The sequence below is a fragment of the Bos indicus x Bos taurus genome, chromosome 22 (genome assembly GCF_003369695.1).
Source record: "Bos indicus x Bos taurus breed Angus x Brahman F1 hybrid chromosome 22, Bos_hybrid_MaternalHap_v2.0, whole genome shotgun sequence".
NCBI lineage: Eukaryota > Metazoa > Chordata > Mammalia > Artiodactyla > Bovidae > Bos > Bos indicus x Bos taurus.
The window spans coordinates 35,828,324-35,854,498 of NC_040097.1; the positions used below are offsets into that span (position 1 = coordinate 35,828,324).

The 26,175-nt window shown below is 34.1% G+C and overlaps 1 protein-coding gene across 2 annotated transcripts in view; it reads left to right on the forward strand.

Annotated features, from left to right (window-relative positions):
• The window catches only part of CNTN6 (contactin 6), a 322,024-nt gene that overhangs the window by 271,843 nt on the left and 24,006 nt on the right, over positions 1 to 26,175 (forward strand). For both annotated transcript variants that reach the window (XM_027523249.1, XM_027523250.1), the window contains exons 13-17: positions 20,622 to 20,797; positions 21,156 to 21,273; positions 21,882 to 22,040; positions 22,163 to 22,312; positions 25,059 to 25,129. In XM_027523249.1, coding sequence (XP_027379050.1) covers positions 20,622 to 20,797; positions 21,156 to 21,273; positions 21,882 to 22,040; positions 22,163 to 22,312; positions 25,059 to 25,129 — 674 coding nt within the window. The remainder of the gene's footprint in view (positions 1 to 20,621; positions 20,798 to 21,155; positions 21,274 to 21,881; positions 22,041 to 22,162; positions 22,313 to 25,058; positions 25,130 to 26,175) is intronic.

Below are 26,175 nucleotides of genomic sequence, written 5' to 3' on the forward strand. Positions count from 1 at the left end.
TGTTTCTATAACTCTGGGTACTTAACTATAACTAGCAAAATGCAGACTTTCTTGCATTCGCCTTAATAAGCAGTTTTTTACAAAGATAAAAAAATAAAATATTGGTGACATGTGAATCATTATTAGATTCCCATCACAGTAAACGGATATGTTCACCCAATTTCAGATGGTAAAAGTGCACAATCTATTCTTGAAACTTTTAAACTAGTATCAGTCCAAATGTATCTCCATATATCACCAGGGGACACAATTAGGATTAGACGCTTCTATTCTCCATCTCTGCTACTTTATTGAATCTCAGCTCATAAAACTAGTATGTTTAGGGGAAGCCAGGTCACTTTATCATTTCATTGCCTCCTGGATGATCAAAATGACTGTCTTGATAGAGAAGTCTGAGCAGCTTATTAAGCCCAAATGATTAAATTCAGCAATTGGTGTTTTATCATTATTTCTATTAGAAATAAATAAGTTCAACAAAAAGTAGTTAGCTATTACCCACCAATTATCCTTTAAAATGTCTAAAGGAAAATAAACACCCACTTTTATCCCTAGAAGATATTTCTGTCAACTTTATCTCAAGCCTATTATATTATGCCAACAATTGTCTGAAACACTCAGGGGAAATGTAAATGATAGAACTTGTGTAAAAATCCAACCAGTGTGGCATATTTTGAAAAACTTCACTTCTTTAATACTGTATTGTCATCAGGTTTTTAAGACTGATATGGACTTAATGTTTCAAGGAATGTGCTATAATTATATTTAATGATAGGGAATTTCCCCAGCAGCTTTTTGGTAATACTCATGTACTAAAAAGTGTGAATGCTTTATGTTTGAAGAAATAACATGTCCATCAAGGGAAGAAAAAGAGATTACCTTATTTCCAATTTAGATGCTATGAGTGGTATTCATTCACTACATTACAATAGAAGATTAATATATGCTGGAAAGACATGCAGTTAATTTTTCTAGGTATGGAGAAATCCAGTAGGAATTAAAACGTGAAATATTAAAGACAGAACACATCAGTAGTGAAAATGTAGTTTCTCAAAAGTTTTGGTGGACTACTGGTGATGGGTAAGCGGGACCAACAGTTTGCTGCTTAAATACAATGATGAGATCCTTTCACCCTAAAGACTAACGAAAAAAAAAATTATAAATAGATTAAGCAACACAGATAGTTTTTCTTCCTCAATATTTTCTTTTGCCTTTGGCACCACAATATTGTACATTACTAATCAATGGAAGAAAAATCAAGTGAGAAGATTCACATAAATATGAGAAACTCAGAAACATCCGCTTAGTTCTAAAGATAGCATGTGGATACTTCAGAAGTGAAACATAGCCATGGAGGTTCCTGATTCTTAGGACAGAAACAAGTTGATAGGTATTTGGGGATTTTCCATAAAACATACCATAATCCCCAGATACTCTAATCTCTGTGAGTAAGAAAATAATTAAATAAGATTTCTCAGTTAAAAAGCTGACATAGTTTTGCTTATTTCTAATGTCCTTTGCTGGAGATATTAAGACAAAATGATCTCAACCTGCATTCCTGCTCATCTTCATCTTTTCCACTTTTCCTTCTTCTGTAGCATATTTCATCTTCCTACAAATGATATGATTCACTTATTCACATGTATTTTCTCCTTATCTTTCCCTTCTTCTAGAAAAGAAATGAAGAAGGCAAGGTTATCACAGCCCTGGGAACAGCCCTGGGAACTGTATGTGTTCACTAAATATTTATTGATTGAGTGACAGGATCTCACCTTATCCCCCTTGGTTCTCAGAGATAATTTCTATCCTGACTTCTCTGCTCTAAAATCTGAAAGTTTTCAATTTTTCAGGATTTATACTTGTTAGACTACTTCACAGTAGAGCACTTCAAAGGCAAATAATAAACTTCTAAATGCTTTCACTTTTCCAATTTTAGTGTTTGTAGTTACATGATTTAAACGCACAGAGAACTCCACACTCTGCAAAGGGGGACAAATAGGAAGCTACATGAAAATCTAAAATACTTCATGGACAGAACTCACTGTTCTTGTATGTTCAGTACAATTCCAGATGATTTACATATGCAAAAGGCTTATATCAATATGCATGAATATCATTATTTTCAGTCATTTATATCCCATGGTGGGAAAGAATATGTGTTTGTTATTTTTAGCCTTCATGAAATATCCACATCCCATTTCAAGGGGATTTAGGGATTTTTTGCTTCTTTGCCATTGATAGTAGCCATTAATGTAATAAAAATAAACACATATACATAACACATTTACAAAAACTACATAAACACAAGATATAAAAGCATATTTAGCAACTTTGCTTTATTGCTGATCTGTAATGCATACACTGTGGGATTCTTATACAAAATAGTTTTAAGATAAGTCTATCATTGGCATTTCCTCTTAATGAGGCTGCTATCTCTAATTCCCTTTCATGTAGGAATGTTGAAGGTATTACTGCCAAAAATTATTATTTTACAACCTATAGAGTTGAAGATGTAATCTGAGAAGGAAACGTAATAGTATGCATTGATTCAGTCATTTTCTTGACTATTAAGAGCAGCCATCTGGCTGTTTGTGATGACGATTTAATATTTCTCTCTGTGCTTGCATATGTGTGTGTGTGTGTGTGTGTGTGCGCGTGCCTGTATATGTGTATGTGTTTGTATTTTCCTGTCTATAGTGTTCATTTATTGTCATTACAGCATCAAATATAATTTTGTCTCTCAAATCAAGATCAGCTTACAGTGACCTTTCTGGTAATATGGTGGTAAAGAGCAAATGAGAAATTTCAGTAAAACTGATAAAACAATCATCTTTCTTTGAATTTACTTATCAGCCTCAGTCATGCAAGAAATGTTGTTGCTAGATAACATGTAAAAAGATAATAGTTACAAGAGTAAGATATTTTTCAGCTTAGTTTTTAGCTGATATGGCTTATCTGTGTTAAGAGGATTCTGAAGTTATCTGCACTGTATGTTGGAAATTTCTATTTCACTAATGCAGCAGGATAAAGCAATTTGCCATTCAAACATTGGAAGTGCAATTAGCACCAGCCTTGCCAGAGCCTCAGAAGATGCCCAGGGTAATTTGAGGACATGTTCCATGGGCACAAACAGGAAATTGAAAGGAAAGAAACTTTAAATGTCTTTGTTTTGAGGACTAGTAAAATTACAATGTGTACATACACTAAGAGGTATATGAAAGTCACATAAAAGGGAAAATTATTTTATCTGACATTTGGAAAATTATTAAAAAGCACAGAAACAGCAGGCTCTAGGAATGATCTTGTTTGCAGGCAACATTTGTTTTTGTTTCCCCACTGGAGAAGTTTTGGATGTTCAATTATAGGCCTCATTGCTTCAGCATTATTTTCAACTGAAATGTCGGAACTTGGAAAAGCATATCTAATGTGCAAATTAAGTTTATTGCTGCTCATTTAGTTGTTTATTCTTTGTGATAGAAGTCTTTATTATACCAGCATGGAGAGTGGCCTATCCATTTTCTCCAGCAGAAGAGGGTGTTCACTAATGTGATTTTACATTTACTAAGAGAAATACTAAGATAGGCAGATAATTGGAGGCTTTGTGGCTTTCCATGGTAGTTTAAAAGATTTGAGGTGTTTAACTCAGCTGTATCTAGAAGCCCAGCTTTCCTGAGTAAACCAAAAATACAATTTCACAGAGGTGACAAGACACAATGGAATATATCCACTATTTTGTAGTGGTTGAATTCTCCCGAGTACTGCTAATGTCTTTCCCCAAATGTTTAACTCTACATCCCAATTTTATGCAAAGAATGAATTAAAAGATTTAATATAAAGAAGACTTTGACTTAAAAATTTTTAGTGGAAGTATTATTAAGGTGAAAAAATATATAGTGAATTTTTACTCTGTCTGGATATGAAATTTTCATTCCCCCTCCAACACTGAAAATAATGCTGAGTGAGTTCTTGAGACCTTAATTTCTTCAAGAATAAAGGAGAAAAAAACCAAAAAGCATTCATGTAAGGAAACCCAATAATGTCAATAATATTTCGGCCTTCATAACAATTTAGTTCATAGTCTTTTAAAAATCAAGCACATATCACTCCAGGTATGTTAAGCAGCTTTTTTTCTTTTAAATATATATTATACATTACAGGATGGACATCGTATATTAATTATAATTAATGAATTATAAGTTTGCATATTTTTGATTATTCAAGAAAATTGTCACCAAACCTACTATTTGTTAAAATTTTGCATTGTTTTATTTACTCTTAGTAAAAATAGGGGATGTATAGCTTGTGGTTTGTGCCAATTAAAGAGGTCAAATAGATGAGCATATATCACTTCTTAAAGTGGTGAAAAGCAGAGACTTTGAAATTAGATTTATTAGTTCAATTAAAAACTAGCATGAGATCCTAAAGAGTGTGTTTTTGCTGTTATTAATGTTGTATTATTTATTATCATCATTAATATTTTTTATTAAGTACATACTCTGCTCCAGGCATTGTCACAGGTCCTTGATGTATGTCATCTCACTGAACCCTCAGAACAACCCTTTGAAGCAAGTGATCATTAGAGATTGAGGTATAGAGGGCTAGAATTACTTGACAAGGTCCTTGTGTTATTGATATTAAGTGGCAGAACTCTTTTTATCCTTCTTTTTTACATTCCAGTAAAGTTATGTAATAATAATTACATGAGATAATTTCACATGGCATTGTTTAAAGTTTAGAAAAAGATATAGTAATTTGCAGATATTAGTACTTCCCTCTAAATACTTCATTTTAATTAATTAAATATAGTTCAATATTTGATAACTTTACATATGTAAAGAAAGTCTTAAGTGTACATTTTCTGAATTTTGGCAAATGCATACACCCCTGCAACCCCAAAGTCTACCAAAATACATTATCAGCCTGCCTGGTGGCTCAGACAGTAGAGAATCTGCCTGCAATACTGGAAACCTGGATTCAATCTCTGGGTTGGGAAGATTCCCTGGAGAAAGGAATGGCAACCCACCTCAGCATTTTGCCTGCAGAATTCCATGGACAGAGGAGCCTGGCAGGCTACAGCCCATGGGGTCGCAAAGAGTAGAACACAGCTGAATTACTAACACTTTCACTTTCACATATTGTTCCCTCATGCCCCTCCCTGGCCCCACCCTATTCCTAGAAGCAACAACTGTCATGATTTTTTTCTGCCATATACGCCATATAAATGCAATCATACAGTACATACTCACTCTTTGGTATCTGACTTCCCTCACTTGACTTAAACCACAGCCATTTACCTTCTCTTTATTAAAAATGAGCAAAACTAAGCAAAACTTTACCAACAGTGGGTCTAGTCTGTGCAGTAAAAAAAAAAAAAAAAAAAAAATCTTGAATTTTAAATAACTTTGCCTCCATTTTCCCTCTCAAATTTATTCACACTGTGCCCAAAGTATTTGGTTAACAATCGGAAGTTCAGTCTTTTTTTTTCAGTGATTCCGTTCTGAGGCTAAAGTAGTGAATAGACTTCTTTGTTCCTCAGATATTCTATTTCTGAACTAGTGCAGTGGTCATTCAAGCTCTAGTGCCTTTTTTTTTAAGGAAAAATGTGTGGCATTACAACATTAAAAAAAAAAACAAAAAAAAACACCCAGATGCAAGCTTTTCAGTCTTTGGATCCTGAATACTCAGAGTTATTAGCAAATTCATTCAAGTCAAGAAAAGGAATAGGGTAGGAAAGGGGGTAAGGGAGTGCAGAGGGGAAAAATAATCAACGGAATTAATTGACTCTAATTTTCCTCTTCTGGATTTTATTTTCTTACTTCATCTTCCCTAAATCTAACATAGGGCTTCCCAGGTGGCACTAGTGGTAAAGAACATGCCTGCCAGTACAAGAGACAGAGATTCAACCCCTGGGTGGGGAAGGTGCCCTGGAGGAGGGCATGGCAACCCCCTTCAGTATTCTTGCCTGGAGAATCCCATGGACAGAGGAGCCTGGTGGGCTATGGTCTATAACGTCACAGAGTTGGACACAACTGAAGCGACTCAGCATGCACGCATGCAAACCTAACATAAACATTCAGAAGGCAACATTTTCTATTAGGTCCTATAGCCAGGCAAAATTAAAATTTTCTAATTTCATCTCTTATAAATCTACAGAACACTTCAACCTGGTTTTTTACTACAACCCAGAATAAAGTTACAGTTGGAGGACTGAGTGAACATTATCTATTTATAGGAAATATAAATATGATCCCATAAATAGTCATTGCCTATTATGTATTAACCTCTTTGAAAGTGAGTTGTTGGTATATTTAATTCATTAAGCAGAATCTACGGTGCATGCTCTTTTCAAACACATGTAAGGCCCTGTTTTGATTACTTGTTAATACAGAAGATCTGTGTTTACATTTTATATTACTTGCTAGGGAATTTTTCAGTGTTACTTTGCATGATACCTAGACCTGTTTTTTTCATTTAGACAACTTAAATTTAAGACAATTACTTTCTCCAGACGGTTCTTCATTTGTTTCTTTTACTCAGGGGTTCAGGGTAGTCTTTTAATATTTGCTCCAAATCATTTAAATATTGAAGTGGAAGATAAATGGGTAATGGTAACTGCAGGGAAACTATAATATATTGACCATGGTTACTTTGTGCATTGGAATTAAATTATACTCTGCCTGTGGTAGAATACAATATAAATATGAAATGCTGCAAATAGATTTTAATCTGCAAAACACATGTCTGAGCAGATCATTTTGCATTGGCTAAGAGGATATAAAGCAACCAAGCCTACTGCAAGTATTGGTACAAAGAGGAAAAGTATATTAAATAAAGATTAAATACTCCTCCATTTCTGTCTTGCTAGAGGTAGGGAATTAGACTCCATCACACCAATTTCCTTGTTTGTTAGTTTTCTCTGTAGGGTTTATTTCAGAGTATTAGCTTTCATTTCCCTGTGTTTGCTTTCCCTAAAGTTAGTAATTTTCTTGTTTGTTTGCTTAGTTTTCTACGGACCTGACAACAATTCATTCCTCAATCCTATCTCTACTCTCTTACTTTGATATTGATCTGCCTTTCTGTCTGTCGGGGAGCCTGGTTGCCTAAGCACCATGCCTTTCTCTTGACACACTTCCTCGTTTGAATAGACTGCATCTTCCAATGGATTTTTGAGAAAGAAATCAATAAAAGTGTATTTTTTTTAGATCTTTCATTTTTGAAAAGGTCTTTACACTAAGCTTACATTTGATTGATGTTTTAATTGGAAACAGAATCCTGGATTGGAAATCATGATTTTTCATAATTTGGAAATCTTGCTCTGCTGTAAAAGCTGAAACCATTTTGATTTCTGACCTGTTGTTTGTGACATCTTTTCTCACTCTCTCTGTCTAGAGGTCCTTTTTTCCCAAGTGTCCCACAATTACATGATGATTGGTGTAAATCTATTTTCAGCCTTTTTTACAGGGCATTTGGTGCACTTTGTCATCCTGGAAGCTCATAGCTCTTTGGGCCTGGGATATTTTTCTGAGTAATAATTTACTCCATTTCTTTTTCTGAAATGCCCATTTATAATAGATTTCCTAGACTGGCATTCAAGTTTATGAGTATATGTATGCATGTGTGTATGTATCTACTCATCTATGTGTAGAATTTATTGTATTTTAATATATATATTTAGATAGGCGTGCTGCAATTCATGGGGCTTCAAAGAGTCAGACATGACTGAGTGACTGAACTGAGAAACTGAGTCTATCTACATGTTTATATGTTTTATATATACATGTTATACATAATGTTTCTATATCCTCACATCCATTTTATAGCTGTTTTTGCTCTACCTTCTAGGATATTTTCTCAACTTTACCTTCCAGATTTTCTTTTGTATTTTTGCTTTTTAAAAAAAATTTTTTTCTAAGTGTCTTTTTATTTTCTGTCTATTCTTTTAAGTAATATCTTGGTCTTTTCTTCCTTTCCTCTGGAAGTATTGCTTGTAGTTTTTTCTCTTTTCTTTGTTTTTTCTGAAAGGTCTCTCTTTTCTCAAACACTTTGTTTGCTCTTTGTTTTACGTCCTATCCTTTATTAAGAGGTGTTTGAAGATACATCGTGGAACTGTTGTCTGTTCATATTTAGATCACTAAAAATCCTACAGAAAGCTCTAATCAAGAGTGGGAATTTTGAATGATTTAACTTCATATTTAGATGATCTGGACAGGGAGGCCTGGCGTGCTGTGATTCATGGGGTCGCAAAGAGTCAGACACGACTGAGCGACTGAACTGAACTGGACTGAACTGAAGAAAAATATTGGAGTATCTTCTCTTTAGGCTTATCAGACTCCTAGGACAACCGTCCCTCACGTCCCTCCCAGGTTTCCTGTCTGGAGAGCAAAGGCCAAGCAGACAGCACTCTCGGAGCTGAATAGGGTTACAATACACAAATCTCAGCTCTCACTGTGTACATATTTCCTTAATTCCCTTATTTTCAGTAGGATTTTCCTCACCCTCAACTGGGCTTGGTGATAGGCAGTTCAAAGACCCTCTGTTTTATATTTTCTCAGCAAAGTAATTTGCTGGTCTTCTTCTTAGATGAGAAACTACTCTAGAGACCAAATAACATCCTATTCATAAATTCCCAAATGAATGAATACATAAAGACATGCTAAATAAGTTTTCCCCTCTGTCTTCCCACTGCCAGCCTGTGACTGACCTTTATAGTAAGTCAATTAGAAATCATTCAACTTCATTACAGTTTCTCAAATTTTGTCTCCACCCTTGATCTCTGTTTTGGTGGATTTGTATCTTAGAAGATAAATTTCTTTGGCATCATTTATTAGATGTTTATGAAGAACTTGAAATAAATACTATATAATCAATTATCATTACCAGTATAACATCATATTTTTACTGTGATTCTATTTTTCTCATCTAACATTTAGAAAAAGTCAAGTTTTAGCTATGTTTTGCTCAAACAAAATTTATCAAGTAAACTGGAAAGCACAATTTGGGAGATATGGGTCATGAACTCACCTCTTCCACTTATACAATAGATTAATTCCCCACTTGTACAATAAATTAATTCCTTCTCACGTTCAGGGATATTCTCTCTCTCTCTTTCTCCCTTTCTCTCTCATTCAACCTCTCTTTCAAACCTCCCTCCGTCTCTCTCCCTCTTTTTCTCCTTCCCCACCCCTTTCTTGTCCCTCTCCTTCACTTTGTCTTTTTCATCTCTATTATCCCCTCTGAGGTATCATTCACACCACCATACTCACATAATTTTAAAAATAGTCATTTTCTGACCATGATTCCCCCTATGGCTATTGCCATATTGGACTTTTCCCCTTTATACCAAAGCTCTTTTAAAAATTTGTCTGTATGAGCTTGCGTTTTTCAATCCTTCTTGTCCATTCTGTTTTGAATCCATGCAACCAGGCATCAGAATTTCTCTTAACAGGGTGACTAGTAGCCTCCACACTGTTTAGTCCAGTGGTCAGTTCTCAGTCTTCATCTTTCTTATTCTATCAGACTACTGATCATATTCTTCTTCATATATATCTCACTTCGTTGCCAAGACACAGTATTTGTCAGATTTTCCTTTAATCTCTTGAGTCACTCTTTTCCAATTTCCTCTTATCAATTTTCTTAATTTGGAATATACTACCATTCACTTGGTAACTCATCTAGTCTCATCATCTAAAATAACATCGATAAGCTAATTCCCAAAATGATAAACCAATGTAAGCATTTTTCTTAATTCCAAAATCCAACGAGCAATTTATCATATTCGCTTATCAGTTTGCTACATCCTAACACTGACCTCCTAATTCTCACTCCCCAAACTTGCTTCTCCTACCACTTTATGAATGACAACTTATAATGACAGTTGCTCAAGCCAAATTCTTGTAGTCATTCTAACTCATTTTCCAAAAATGGCCTCAACAATCAAGATATGCAAAGAATCTAACCACTTTCCACCACTTCGATTATCAAATATTAAACCATTAAACCATTATTGTCACTTTCCCAAAGTATGTCTCTTGATGACAACCAAGTTCATTTTACCTGCTGGGGATATAGGACAATGTGAAGAGACACTTCTGATAGTCACAACTGAAGGATCTACTAACATCTAGTACATAGAGGCCAAAGATGCTGCTAGATATTCTGTAATGCACAGAACAGTCTCCCCACTTCCCTCTGAATCGACTGACCTGTACATGCAACAAAAAATTATCTGGCCCAAAATGATAACAATATTAAAGTTAAGGGATGCACCATAGTCTCAAAAACATGAGTCTCAATTCCATCTTTGTCTTCCTTCTAGAAGCTTGAATATTCATATTAAATTGTAGATGACATTTTTGCTTCTTTTACGGAGATCCTAGGACTTCCTTGGTGGCTCAGATGGTAAAGTGTCTGCCTACAATGTGGGAGACCCGGGTTCGATCCCTGGGTCAGGAAGATCCTCTGGAGAAAGAAATGTCAACCCACTACAGTACCCTTGCTTGGAAAATCTCATGGATGGAGGAGTGTGGTAGTTTACAGTCCACGGGGTCACAAAGAGTCAGACAGGACTGAGTAATTTCACACTTCTAAAGGCTCCTCAGTTCAGTGTTGTTTTATTTGCTCAGTCCCATTCTGATGTATACCTGGAAGAATTTATGGGTTCTGTACTAATTTAATGGTTTTGAATTAAATGTTGAATAAACAATTAGTATAGTTTTAAACTCATTAAGAGTTTCTACATCTGTTCTAAGGAGCACTCATTTCTTTCTCCAAATGACATGAATCATCACACTGCTCAAGCTGTTAAATGTCCTAAATATTCCTAAGACTACATATAATCTATTATAAAACATTAATAACATGGATAAACTTCTGTCCTGACTAGTTAAAGTAGCTTTGTCACACCAATTTCAATTACAAATATTGTAAAAAATATTTTTTTAAATAAAAATTTCAACAAGAAATTTTGGTAGTCTCACAGTGCCAGAAAGACAAAAAGCTGAGCTCAGAATCAACCAAACAGAATGAGGTCAGCTAAGCAATTCAGTCTTACCCCTAAGGGACCATGCCCTAGTAATAACAACAGAATAAAATTGTCCAAGACTTAAAGTCACTGACTGCAGACTCAGATTGATCAATTCCTGACTAGATTCTGCTCTTTTTCCGAATGCCTGCTTAAAAAGTAAGTCTTCTTGGGAAAATTGTAACAAAATGAAAATATTTACATTTTGAGCCACAGTGCCTGATATTTCATAAATGTTATTATCAATAGCTGGAGCCAGGACCAAAGGACCCAAACCCAGAGAAATATCAGAAAATAACAAGACATTACAACTGATAGAAAGGTAGAAGTTGTTACACAAGGATTTTAAAATAATTGTGATTATCTGTCATTTTAGTTATTAAATCTTGTCCAACGCTTTGTGACCCCATGTACTCTAGCCCACCAGGCTCCTCTGTCCATGAGATATCCCGGCAAGAACGCTGGAGTGGGTTGCCATTTCCTTCTCAAAGGGGCTCTTCCACACCCAGGGATCAAACCTGTGTCTCCTGAATTGGCAGACAGATTCTTTATGGCTGAACCACCAGGGAAGCCCCAATTGTGATTAGTATGTTTTTCAAAAAGAGAACCAGATGGAGAATTTCAGAAGAGAAATGGTATGTATTCAAAATTAATTGGAAGCTCTAGAAGTGAAAAGTACAAAGGCTAAAATTAAGAACAAAATAGATCGATTTAATAGCCGAATAGATATTTCAAAGATTAGTAAAGAGGAGGATATATGAATAGAAAATATCCAGAATGGAAAAATAAAGCAATAGGAAAGACAAAAAAGAACATAAGAAACATATTGCTTATGGTAAATAGCTCTAACACGTGAAATCTTGGTTCTAAAAGGAGCAGAGAGGGGAGAAATAAAATGAGAGATGGAGAATTTGAAGAAATATTTGCCAGAGATTAAAAAAAAAACTTTAAATGACAGCAGTCATCTATTCAGGAAATCATATGAGCCTCACTAGGATAAACACAAAAGAAAAGTTAAATAAGCACATAGTAGTGAAACCAAAGGCGAGGAAAAATCATTCCAATTAAAAAAAAAAAAACTAGCAAAGACATTGACAGTTATCATAACAAGAAAATTAAAGGACTCAATAAGATAGTAGAAAGACCTTTCTAACCGTCTTTCAGATGATACAGTAAAATTCTATTCCAAGTACAGATATTCTCTTTAATGAAGACAAACAGAGATGCTTTCACACAAACAAAATCTCAGAAAATTCATCACTAAAATCTTCAGAAAAGAACATAAATGGAAGAAGAAATTAAAAGCAATTGAAAGAGTTAATATATTCATATGAGACTAACTGAGATTCTGAGCAATTAGAAAGAGGATCCAAATTTAAAGTTTTAATTTCTAGTCTTCACAAGTTAACTAATAAAAGAAAATACCAGAGAATTTCATCACCTGTTTTAAGTGCTATTTATATGCTAGTTTTCTTTATATTGGTATCTTAGCAACATTTTCAATAATGTCATAGACAAGTAAAGGCAGAATCACATGTTTACAGAGGGAGAAAGATTTGGTGATTTTCTTAAGATATGTCAGTGTTTTGAGAGAAGTTGATAATTTCAGAACCTCCTGAGCCATTATTATTCTGAACAATGACACTGAAAGACTATTACTCAGAGACGGAGATTTTCACTGAGTTAAAACTACAAAGGAAACAAATAAATACTGACCTAAAGTAATATTTCCTAGATGCTCAAAAGACCAATACATGATGGATTGCCATCCCTGGCTTGTAAAAATATACCTGAGGATCATGATATGTAATAGTGTGTTTTGCCATTCATATAGGAACAAGCCACACTTATATTTAAAGAAATCATGCTAAACAATTCTGAGATACTTTGATGATAGTTTTCATGTCTCCTGAGGTGCTCTTAACTAAAGATGTGTTCTGGAAATATCACTGTCTATTTTGACAATGTGAATTTGAGTAAAGTTCATCAAAAGCATTATGGATTTTATGAAGTCTTTTTTTACACCTCTTAAGGGTAGGATTGTTATATCAAGCTATTTTCATATGATACAAATCTCATTGAAATAGATTGAAAAGAGTAAATATTAAAATTCTGTTATTTTATGAACTCTTCATTAACTCATGCCATTCATATTTAAAATAACCTTCAAAAAATGGTCAGTCATCACTCAAAGCTGAATGGAAAAGTTGCCTCCCAAGTCTGTATGTAAATATTCATTATCCCCATCATTTTCTTTCTGTCTTTCTTTTATTGTTACTGAAAATTAGAAACATGCAAAACAGTAAAGAAGGTAGTATAAGGAACACTGTGCACAAATCAATCAGGGTTGGTCATTATCAACTCATATCCAACTTTGTTTCACCTATACCCTCACCTACTTTCCCCAAATCCACCCAAATATCTCAAGGCAAATCATAAATACTATAATTCCATTTATGAATATTGCAGAATGTATTTTAAATGATAAGAGGATCTTTTTAGCATAACAATAAACCAATTTTCTCATCTTAAATATTAACAATTACTCCAAAATTTTTCAGAGTTAAATTTTACATGATTTTCTCATAAATATATATTTATATATGCATAATGAATGCTAAATACACATACATATACATGTATACATGTATACATATACATGTATACATGTATACATATACATGTATATGTGTGTGTATTTCAACTCTCTTTAACCATGAAAGTCATATTTCCAAACTTTATTTCTTAGAATTCTTTATATTTCAAGATATATTAAGAGGTGTTGCATGAATTAAAAATGTTCCATATCTAGTAAGTGCAGGAAATCTAGAATTAAATAAATTTTTAAAAGATTCTTTAATGCAGGAATATTCAGAGCTTTTAATATGCTAAAATGTGCTACGGAACTCTAAAAGCAAACAAAGTACACAGAATTAATTATAGTTGAATAGCCTGAGAAGTTCATCTTGGTTTATTTTTGAAGCATCACTAATCAGTAACATTTTACTGGATATGACTTTTTTCTCCTGAAACCAAAGCATTGGTGACTTTATGACAATATAGTTTACATAGCTTGGACTTTCCTAAAATAGAAAATTCAAGTTCAATTTTCAAAACCTAAGGCAATATTTCTCAAAGCATGGACCTGGACTGACCACATCAAAATCAACTGAAGAAGCAACCTGTTAAAAATCCATTTCTAGATCCTTCCTGCAACCCTGCTGAATCAGTAATTCTTGTGGAAGCAGAGAAATTCACATTTTGAACACAGTCTCCAGGAAATTCATGCTAAATTTTTAAACTACTAGAGCAGAATTTCTATAAATACTTAAGGAATAGGCAGGAAAAATATAATTATGTGAAATGAAAAGGAATTACTATCCTCCTATTTTGTTTCAGAAAAAGAGCCTTAAAGAATTTCAAAGTTTTACAAATGATAGAGTCTAGCACAGTTGACATCCTTCTTTTTTAATTCATTATAATTCATGCCCTAATTATCTTACTTTTCCACAAATACCAAGAAGTATTTCAGTGTTAATAATGAGCTTCAGCTTACTGCACCTACTCTACCAGAATGTACGCGTTCCCAGGAAAAGAGTACACTAGAAGTGTGTATGTAAATCCCTCCACTCCTCCAGAGTGATTTGAATAGCTTTTTTTCTTTTTTTTCCTCCAATGTTAGTTTCTTAAGAAGTTAAAGTGTATGCAAAGGAGGAGTCTGAACTTGTTAATGAACTAAAACTACTACTTGTTCTTTCCCTAAAATAGCATAAAAATTGTTTATGTTTCTTCTGCTCGAGAACCATTCTTCCATTCTCTGCAAGTGTGACTTTGTCTCTGCAGGATATTCACTTCTAGTTCAGAGATAGAACTGTGACGGTTGCAGAAGGGAGCTCTTTAGATAGCAATTAGCAGTCTTGTGGGTGTTGGAGAGCCACCTACACAGGATTAGGGCGGGTCCGCATGTGGTGTGAGGACAGAATACAGTAGTTATAAGCGTTCTTGTCCATGCTCCCCCTCACCCCCACAGGAGGGTACTCACAGGGAAACTGCTCAGATAATCATGCATTCCCTGTTTTGGATAACAAGTCTGCCTACATAGAAGCTTCTTCTTTTAAATATAATCCACTTTTTTTTTCACCGTACAGAAACTGATATGTCTCTATGCCATTTATTCCTTCTGCTTTGTACTTCCAAGGCTTCTCATTTTATCAGCAATTTTTTAACAGGGCATCCAGGGCTGGTTTCAGCCTTGTGCAGCCCAGTCACACAGGATCCCATGCTGAGTTTTGCCTCATGTTTGGTCTAATGCTCTATTGTCACTATCTTGAAATCCTTGATCACTTTGTTTCTGAACTTGCACTTTGTAAGTGAAAAATCTACAGGGACAGTGGAGCATGCACTTGAGCAGAGGAGATATGCTGGGTAGAAGCACAAACAAGTTTTTACGGCTCAGCAGCAGCTACTTGTGCACAAACGGGTTCAGGTCTGTGCACCATGCAGTCAATATTTTTGCACAACAGGTGGTATCGTGTACACCCATGTGCCTCATGGGAGTGAGTGCTGAGAGCTGAGGCCCAGAGGAGGGTGGCACATCAGGACCTGGGGCCAAATTGATAAAGGTGATGATGGCAGCAGCTGTGGAAAAATCAGAGGATGACAGCAAGGGCTTCAGGGGAGCAAGAGAATGAGAAAGAGTCAATGTCAAGATCCACGGTGAGAGGTCAGCTACCCTATCTGTCCTCAGAGGATGTCAAATGTCATCTGTACAAATATTAACTCTTCATTCCGAGCACCAGGACAGGCTCCGTCAGGGTCAAGCCAGTAAATTTTGTCAGTAAAGTATTATGAAGCAAAAGCCTAAATATGGACATTGCAATAACGCATATCATAGTGACATGAAGTTTTCAAAGTTTAGCATACATGATTTTGAAAATGTGTGCAACACTAGAAAGCTAACATCCAGAGGCTTAGAAATAGACATTCAAATTTAAATATTAATTTACCCAATGGGAAAAATACTACTTTTATACTAAGTTTCAGGTAAACCAAATATTAATGAGTGTTTCTTCATAATTGAAGATATAGCAGTAGAATGCCTAAACATTTTGGATTATACACAAACCACTAAGCCACTTTCAGTTTCTTGTGAAACCTTCACAAGTTACAGGTTGTGTCCAAAGAATATAAGTTTCACTGTTTAGATTAACATCTAAAATTAAATCCAGACTTAAGCAGAATGGCTTTGTATGAAGAGTTAAGTCTTTTTAGAGAAAAATTGTTCCTTGAGAATCATTATCTTTAGACATTCTAAGATTCAACATTTCAAAATAATTCATTGGAAGTTTATTCCAATTTAGTCACACCTATAAAATACTCTCAAGCGTTCTATAACAAGTGCATCAACAGAAACATGATTGCAAATTTTAAAAGAAAAATTTCAGAAAGCATTTGTTGTTTTATATTTGCCATGAACAACTGATGTCAATCACTTAAAATAAAATTACTAAAAATGTAAATTCTGATGACCTAATAAATAGATTTACAGAAAAGTGAGAAAACCCTCATGATCAATCGGGACTTAACTTTATTAATAAAGTATTATTATTTAATGAATTATATAAAATTGAACTAAAAATATATTTTTTGCAATTTGTATGCTTATGTTGTTACTCATGTATCACTATTACTCTGTTACATTTTATAGGTAATACATATATTAGTTTTAAATCAAAGTTCTCCATATTTAGCAAACTGCTTTTTCCCTATTTAAAAAAAAATCCACATATTATGTAGCTGTCCGTAAGAAAATCTAAAGCATACATTTTGAGTCTATCATAATTTTCAATTTCACTCCTTGTTCACTCTCCAACACTGCTTTCTAGCAAAATGGCTGCCTTGTATTCACATGCTATATTTGTTCTTTGCACAGATTTTTTGTAAATGCTCCTGCCTGCATGGTGAATAAAGTTACTTCTTCCGGCCAATTATGTTTACTTAGCTAACTCCTATTTGCCTTCTTTGTGTGTGTGCTCAGTCATGTCCAATCCTTTGTTATCCCAAGAATACTGCAGTGCGTTGTCATTTCCTACTTCAGATCTTCCTCACACTAAGATTGACTCTTGAGCCTCCTACATTGGCAAGCAGATTCTTTCCCACTCCACTACCTGGAAATCCATTTGCCTTTTACTGTCAACTAAAACAACTCTTTCTTTAAAAAATCATCCTTCAGCATTCACTATTTTAATAGAATTATTTATTTCTCATATATGGCACTTATCACAGTTACAGGGCTTTCCTGGTGGTTCAGATAGTGAAGAATCTGTCTGCAATGCAGGAGACCCCAGTTCAATCCCTGGGTTAGGAAAGTCCCCTTGAAAAGGGAATGGTTACCCACACCAGTATTCTTGCCTGGAAAATCCCATGGAGAGAGGAGCCTGGTAGGCTACAGTCCATAGGGTCACAAGGAGTTGGACTCAACTCTTAGTAACTAACATTCTCACTTTTCATCATAGTTATACCTACGTATTTCTAAGTATGAGTTGTTTAATATCAGTTGTTTAATATCAGCTTGTTGCTTTAGATATAAACCTCTAAGGCACACATTGCATCATATTTATTTTGTGCTTTAATTCCTTCTCTTTTCATTGTTGTTGTTGTTCAGTCACTCAGTCGTGCCCAGCTCTTTGCAACCCCATGGACTGCAGCACACCAGCTTCCCTGTCCTTCACCATCTCCTGGAGGTTGCTTAAACTCATGTCCATTGAGTTGGTGATGCCATACAACCGTCTTATCTTCTGTCGTCCCCTTCTCCTGCCTTTGATCTTTCCCAGCATCAGGGTCTTTTCTAATAAGTCATGTCTTCACATCAGTTGGCCAAAGTATTGGAGCTTCAGCTTCAGCATCAGTCCTTCCAATGAATATTCAGGGCTGATTTTCTTTAGGATTGACTGGTTTGATCTTCTTGCAGACCAAGGGACTCTCAAGAGTCTTCTCCAAAATCACAAAAAGCAGCAATTCTTCACTGCTCAGCCTTCTTTATGGTCCGACTCTCACATACACACATGACTATTGGAAAAGAGTATTTGACTCTATGGATCATTGTTGGCAAAGTAATTTCTCTGCTTTTTATTATGCTATCTAGGTTTGTCATAACTTTTCTTCCAAGGAGCAAGTGTCTTTAATTTCATGGCTCTAGTCACCATCCACAGTGATTTTGGTGCCCAAGAAAATAGTTTGTCACTGTTTCCATTGTTTCCCCATCTATTTGACATGAAGTGATGAGAACAGATGCCATGATCTTAGTTTTTTAATGTTTCATTTTATTTCCTTTACTTAGCAGACAGCTGGAATTTGGTGGTTGCTCAATAAATATTACTTAATAAGTGAATTAATTAGTGAAAATATGTGAACATTGTAATAAATTATTTCTTATTCATGGAGTTTTAGTCATCATTAATATACTTCTGGTGAGCTATGTATATAGGGAATGATTTGTCTAATTTTGTCACTTTGTAGTGCCATAATTAGAAGGAGAGGCTTTCATTTTTAATGCTTGAAAATTATTTTTAATTGCATGATCTAAAACTTTAAATCAGAGCAGTTTTATTCTACCAGCACATTGAATTATCCACCTCATCCTCCTATGAATGTAAATAAGATGTTAGTGAAATATTTTTTTAAAGATACTATAAGAAGGAAAATATTCCCTAGTTTTAAAAAGTATTATTGAAACTGTGATATTGTTTATCTTTTCTTTGGGGGAGACCCATGAAGAAGGCTTGGGATTAAGAATGGATTTAGCCCTAAAAATCATTCTAGAAATGTTTCCCCAGAAATAGAGTAAAAAGTGCATGCATCTAACATAATAAGGGAAAGAGTATCTTTAATATATAAAAATAAGAAGATGCATTGAAACATGTAAAATATCATGTATGAAATGAGATGCCAGTCCAGGTTCAATGCACGATACTGGATGCTTGGGGCTAGTGCACTGGGACGACCCAGAGGGATGGTATGGGGAGGGAGGAGGGAGGACGGTTCAGGATGGGGAGCACATGTATACCTGTGATGGATTCATTTTGATATTTGGCAAAACTAATACAATTATGTAAAGTTTAAAAATAAAATAAAATTTTAAAAAAAGAAAAAAAAATATTGTAAAGTAATTATCTTCCAATTAAAATAAACAATTAAAAAAAAAAAAGAAGATGCATCTGATGTAGACTGGGTTAGATTTTCCTCCGTCATATTCAGAAATATAATATGTGTTTTTATTTTTCCATGATGCTTTTATTTATGTGTACCTTAAAGCCTATGATTATTTCTTCCTATTTTTTTATTGTTAAGAAAACAGTCACCACTTTTAAAATATTAGAACAATACTTAAACATTCTATTGATAAAATACAGTGGCAAACTCATCGTATGAACATACACATTCCACTTCAGTGCTACTTTGATTTCTTGAGCAATACAGAGAAGCCAGAATGAAAGGAGAGATTTCAGCCTACCTCCTACAAGGTTAAATTTTATCTTATGAGTGATCTTTAGAGAAAGAGATTTTCCAGGGTCCCAATTTCATTTTGCTTTAAAACTGTTTTGAAACTTCATGTACAATATTTTCAAAATATAATTTGCCAAAATTCCTAATTCTTAAATATTAATCCCTTAGAATATAGTTTACTTTGGTAAGCTAGTGCATATCTACATGTAAATGTGTGTCCAAGTTCTTTTTTTTTTTCTTTATGGTTATTTAGTTGCCATTTTGGTAAATTCTTAGTGCTCTAAAAGCAAAACTATGTAGTTTGGTATAAAATGTGTAAAAAATGATATCACTATGAGTCTATTTTAACCACAGAAATATAGGATTCCTGAGTCCAACTGGAAATTTGTTTGTGTCCTTTCAAATTGTCCTTTGAAACTGGTCAATGACATCATAGAACTTGTAGAGCAAGGATTGATATTGTGACACATATTTTTAGAAGCAAATTTTTTTTATGATAGATGTGTAACTCTAAAATTAAAAAATCTGGATGAAAAATAAAAAAGTCACCTCTGTCCTATTCATGTTGTACTTTAAAATAGAAATTTTTTTTATCACAACTATGTCAGAAATAGAATAAATATGTAGTATTCACATTGGCAAATATAAACTTATGATTATAAATTTTAATATAATATGAACTATTGTAATTATGATCTTAGGAACACAATTGTTTCTAGTATATGAAATTAACCGAATAATTAGAGTTTTAACCATTTTGTGGGTTTTGCCTGGAATTTCAGAACAAAATAATAATAAAAATGGTGTGGTACACTCTCTATGTAGTGAATGTTGTCTTTTGAGGTCCCTGGTTTCTACTTATTTTAATATTAAGTATAAATGAGAATGTGTCTTGAATTTTCTTACAAGTAATAGGTTATATTTAATAATGTAGAAATATTTGAAAAGTGGGAATATAATTTTTCTTATTGAGTATAGTAGAGCTTTCATGTTGGACTTATATAATTTCAAACAATAGCAAAACGATTCAAAATATGTATTTTATAGCCATATGCTAGCATTTTATAAGGTTTTAAAACAATAATTTTTTTCTCAACAGAGAGGACTGTTATTACCGTTCCGCCTTCCACAATGGACGTTACAGTTGGCGAGAGTATAGTCCTACCTTGCCAAGTGTCCCGTGACCCCTCCGTTGACGTTGTATTTGTATGGTCTTTCAATGGAGACGTCATAGACTTTAAAAAAGGAATGGCTCATTTTGAGAGGATTGGAGGAGTAAGTTGCTGAAATTTTTAAGTGCTTAATAAAGTGAATCAAGCCTTTTACATGAATCAACCTTGTTCTTAATTATTGTCCCCATATTTATTTGCATGGATAATCACTCACTGTCTGTTTACAAAGCTGCATCTGTTTTTATTTTGTTTTATATCTTTCATAGAAGTGCTTGTGTTCTAGATGCAATTATAATTAAGGGGGTAATGAAAGGGGTCAAGTATGAAAAACTATAATGATACTGGTATATCTCCTAATCTCAGAGGTGCCTCATATTTCGTATTTATCCAGCTTTAAAAAAAAAAATGAGACCTGCTGGGTGTCATTATGTTTTTATCCCTTTTTCCCTTTCTATCTACAGGAATCTGTTGGGGATTTGATGATAAGGAATATTCAGTTAAATCATTCAGGAAAATATCTATGCACAGTAAAAACAACTCTTGAGAGTTTATCTGCTGATGGTGATATCATTGTGAGAGGTAAGCATAAATGGTGAAAATAGATGACAGCACTGTTTATTCACAATCAAAGACATTAATATGTACATGGTAGATCTTTGAGTAACCACATTATGATAAAGCAGTAAAATAAATAGCACAATGTTTTTTTCCTAAACTCCAGCACCCCAGGGTGTGACTACAGATATGAACATTGAATTGAGTAGGTTTTGTTTCTTTATAAGGAATGATCAGACTTAGCTAGCAGTATTGGCCCCTAAAACTTAGATGTGCTTTCTATTCATAATAAACCACTCTTGTTTTTGAAGTTCTCCATATCAGTTGCATTTATTTGAGTTAGCTTTGGAGAGAGGAATGGGTGAGAATGGTTCTCAGTTTTTGAGATTAGCTCTCTATTGGATGATATTCAACAATCCCATGACTGGCATTTTCTAATCTTCAAAGGAAGCATTTCTAAATTAATCTCTCACCATGTAAGCTGAATTAATAGGGTTTTTATCACAAGTAATGTGCTAAAATACATTATGTTCGATATTTTATTTTCTAAGCATGACAGATCAAATATCCTTGTTCCAAATCCACAAATTTAACAATTTCTAATATAGTCATCATAAAACATATTTTTCAAGGTCCCCCAGGGCCCCCAGAGGATGTAAGAGTGAAACATATTTCCAGTACTACTTGTCAACTAAGCTGGAGACCAGGCTCAGATAATAACAGCCCCATTCAAATATTTAGTATTCAGGCTCGGACACCATTTTCTGTGGGTTGGCAGGCTGTTTCTACGGGTAAGTGATGCATGATTTTGGATGACTTTCTAAAACAGATATTTTGTTTTGTTTTGATTAAATAGTTGATTTTTTTTCAGTTAGTGCCAATTTAGTTGCCTAAAGCATAACCTTCTTCTCAGTTCCAGAAATTCTCAATGGTAAGACATTCAATGCAACAGTGGTTGGTTTGAATCCTTGGGTTGAATATGAATTTCGTGTAGTTGCTGGGAACAGCATTGGGATTGGAGAACCAAGCAAGCCATCAGAATTGTTAAGAACCAAATCATCAGGTAAGATATCAATGTCTTCTAAAGATGAAGAAGATTGTTTATGATATAGTTCCTAAAAATAATAAGTGAGAAGTCATGTAGCATTTTTGGTCCACAATCAGAAGCAGTAAACCAGTGGCTCTTATTTTCCATTTTTATGTGCACAGAGCAATGTGTATTTTCTCCAAAAAGTGAATTCAAAACAAGATGATTAAGAAGACATGTCAAAAATAAGAATTTTTCAAAAGCAGTCCTCTCATCTTATCTGTTTTCTAGCCAAAATCCAATAGAGAATCTGTAGATTTGTAAATGTAAATAAGTTACCAATTGTTTCATTAAATATTGTAGCCAAGAATTAACTACGAATCTGTTGGTGCAGTCAGCCACACATTTCCACTTATTTTTCAACTCTGACCTAGCTTTGCAGCTTCAATGAGTGATAGCATCAAATTTTCCACATGGAAATGAGGTGAATGTTAAACTCATTTAATAGAAGCACTAATTGAGCATCAAGTGGTTTGCTGAACAGAAGAATACAGTAGAACCTGCCTCAGAAATCACACCTTAAACTCTTTTCAATGGATATTCTTTGTTCCACTCAAACTTTCACATCCAAGGTAATATTTGATCATCTCAATGAATCTAGCCAAAAAAGTTCATATTCTTATCCAGTCACCTATGAAGGATCATGCTGTTGCTGGCTTGGTTTAACACACACAAATTACTTCCAAAAAAGTGTGCGCAACTGTCAGATGTCAATAAATCACTTTTTAAACTAAAGGTAATGTAAGTCATTTTATTATAGAACTGGGGCTGGAAAATAATATATTCGATAGTGATAACATAAATTAAATAATTCTAAAAAAATTTAGAGCTAAGAGGTGAGTCTTTAATAGAAGAAAAGAAAGGCCAGGATGTAGCTGATGATCTTGGACAGTCAGTATTAGAAAGCAGACATCCAGACTTAAGCTCCAGCATTCACCATAACAGTAGTCCATAAACTAAATGAGAAAAGGCCTGACATAGTGAAATGCCTAAACACAGAAATTCCCAAGCCCTATCACAGAACAACCTTATATGAATCTAGACATGTGCCTCATGACTCTGGATACTAGCTTCAGTTTAAATTGTTTAAAGCTGATTTGTATTATGGAAGCTCTGGGCAGTGTTGATGCTGACTCTAAAGGTTTACAATAAAGTTTTTAATGTCACTTTCTGTTAATCACTAATACTCTCATTTCAGTAGCATAATGAAACTTGGTATTTATAATGATTTTCCTGAATCTCCAAATCATACTGAAGTGTGACTTTTTTTTTGAGGGATGGTATGATCAAAAATAATTCCTCTCAATATGGTTTTAGTATTAGTATGGTTCGTTTGAAAACTGAATAAAAGAAGGAACTTCTATTACCCAGAATACTGATGACTTTGAAAGAGTTAAGCATAATTTAAAATAATTTTCTTATACATCTGAACTATTCGACTGCCCTAAAGTATGTCACTGTAAAGCTATCCTTGCAACTATAGAATCTATTCTGATTCACACTGCACTTGGCCAAAGGCATTGGAAGACTTAGAAAATAGAGTTTGGGTGCAAGGCAATCATCTGAATAAATTCTGAAGATCAAAATAGGCAAAGTTAGGGTTAATGTGAATATGAAAGTGGGTAATGTTTGGTGTTACTATTTAAAAAGGAAAGGAGATTATTATATCCGTATATCACTTATGGAGTTAAATATGTATGAAATGGGAATAAATAAAATAAGAAGTTTAGATTTATCTGAATGGTACCCATGGTAGAAGAAAAATTTTAAATGAGAAATTAAACATTGCATATTTTAATTTAAAATGATTGAATATAAATAATTACATATAATTCAACCTTTAAAAAGTATCCTTATCACAGATTTAGCATACATTTGTTATTATTTCAGGAAAAGTGCTTTTTAACACTTCAACATGTATAAAGTGAAACTTCATTCTGATTATACACTACACTACTCCACTCATGCTCACAGTTGTCATCAATTCTACAATTTACCTTGAAATGTTTATATTTCATTATACTAGTCCTTACAAAGGTATAATTGAAGGATGTTTATTTTCCTAATTTGTAAACATGATCAGTCTCTGTATTATTCTACCACTGAGTCTTAGGGTACTGAAGTTAAACCCAGGTAATTCTCTCAATCATGTCCTTGATCAGAGAACATCTTCTTACATTGACTGTGAAAAATTAGAGGAAAGGTCCTATTCTGTAGTGAGAGATTTGAGATTCAAACATGAAATTATAAACCAAGAGTATTTTAATTGATATATTTTAAGGATTCATTTTTAATCGTTAAAATATCCTGATGACTAACAAAAAGAAAAATTATTTTAGTTTGTTTATTGGAAAAAAATTAATTAATAGACTGCCTCAGTAATTTGTTTACAGCACAACTGTATAATTAGGCACTAAATCAGCAGTGTTGCTGTTACCATCTGAATGGAACATCATTTTGCCAATTAGTAGATGATGCATAATAATATCAAACACATGATGTTACTCGATTTTGGAGCCAGGGTGCTCATGTATCAAACACTGTGTCCTCTCTCTTAGAAATTTGGATATTTGTAAACATAATTTATGTTCATTAAAAATGAAGACTCTCTCATAATGTGCCTGCGTGAGATTTTTTTAAGGTGAAATCCAAAAATAAAATTCTTCATGATGAAAAAATACTTTAATAATTGCCATCCTACATTTCTCTTGGTTGCTTTTAGTCCCTGCCGTGGCACCAACAAACATCAATGGAGGAGGAGGAAGTCGGTCTGAACTCATCATTACTTGGGAGGTAATTTTCTATCCAACTCAGTTATTTTGAGGGAAAAAGATTTAGCTGGCCAAGAAGAATATTGAAAAACAAAGAAGATTTATTTGATCACTATTGAGTATATAAAAATACATGGTATGAGAGACTCCTGATGATGCATAATTTAGAGGAGGTATTGGAAATTTTTTGTATTTTTCCCCCAATTAAAAGAGTATTTTTCCCCCAGCAATTGTGTTGACTAACTCAATACAATTCTTTCCCAAATATGAAACATGGCCCAGTGTCTGCTGATGGTGGGTCAGTAGCATTTTTGTTACTAGTTGATGAACTAGAAATTATTTTATTTATTACCTCTAAAATATTCATGAGTTAGGCTCAGCAGAATGCAGGTAAAAAATAATTTTTTCCCTATCATTGCTCTTTAAATCCTTCCAATTTGTTCTTCCCTGCATGTAGATGAAAGCTTAGGCAGATGGCATAGCTTTTGTAATCATCACTATTAACAGGTAGGTTGATTTTTGTACTTTAAAATTTTTTAAACCTGTTTTTTATTATCATAAAATTTGGACTTTCAACCAATCTAAAGTTTCTCATTTCCAGATGCTCAGGTCTGCCTTAGGGAAGGAATTCAATAGTGTGAAAGAGAATACATATTTAGTTCTCCCCTTTCCTTCATTCTGCTATTCAATTTCTCCTTTCCCAAGATAATTCCTCCAGAGTTATTGTGAATTAGGATTGGGAGAAGAGGTAATGGACAGAAATAGTCCTGATTGATGGTCATTTGTAATTTGACTTTGGTATACTCTAACTGACATTTCAGAGAGCAGTTGTTTGTTTTGCCATGATTTTTTTTGGTGGTGGTGGTGGGGAAGGTCCAGGAGGTGCCCCACTGGGGCCTTCTAGTTGTCATCTCTTGGCACAGGCTGTTGGAAGGTCTCCTCAGTTACTGGAGTCTGGTGATCCATGGCCAGATTTTCGGTCATAGGTCGTCTCTCTCCTCTAGACACTGTTTGCGGACAGCCCCTTTTAATGGTGCTCACAGACAGCTTCCTACATGGGCTTCAAAT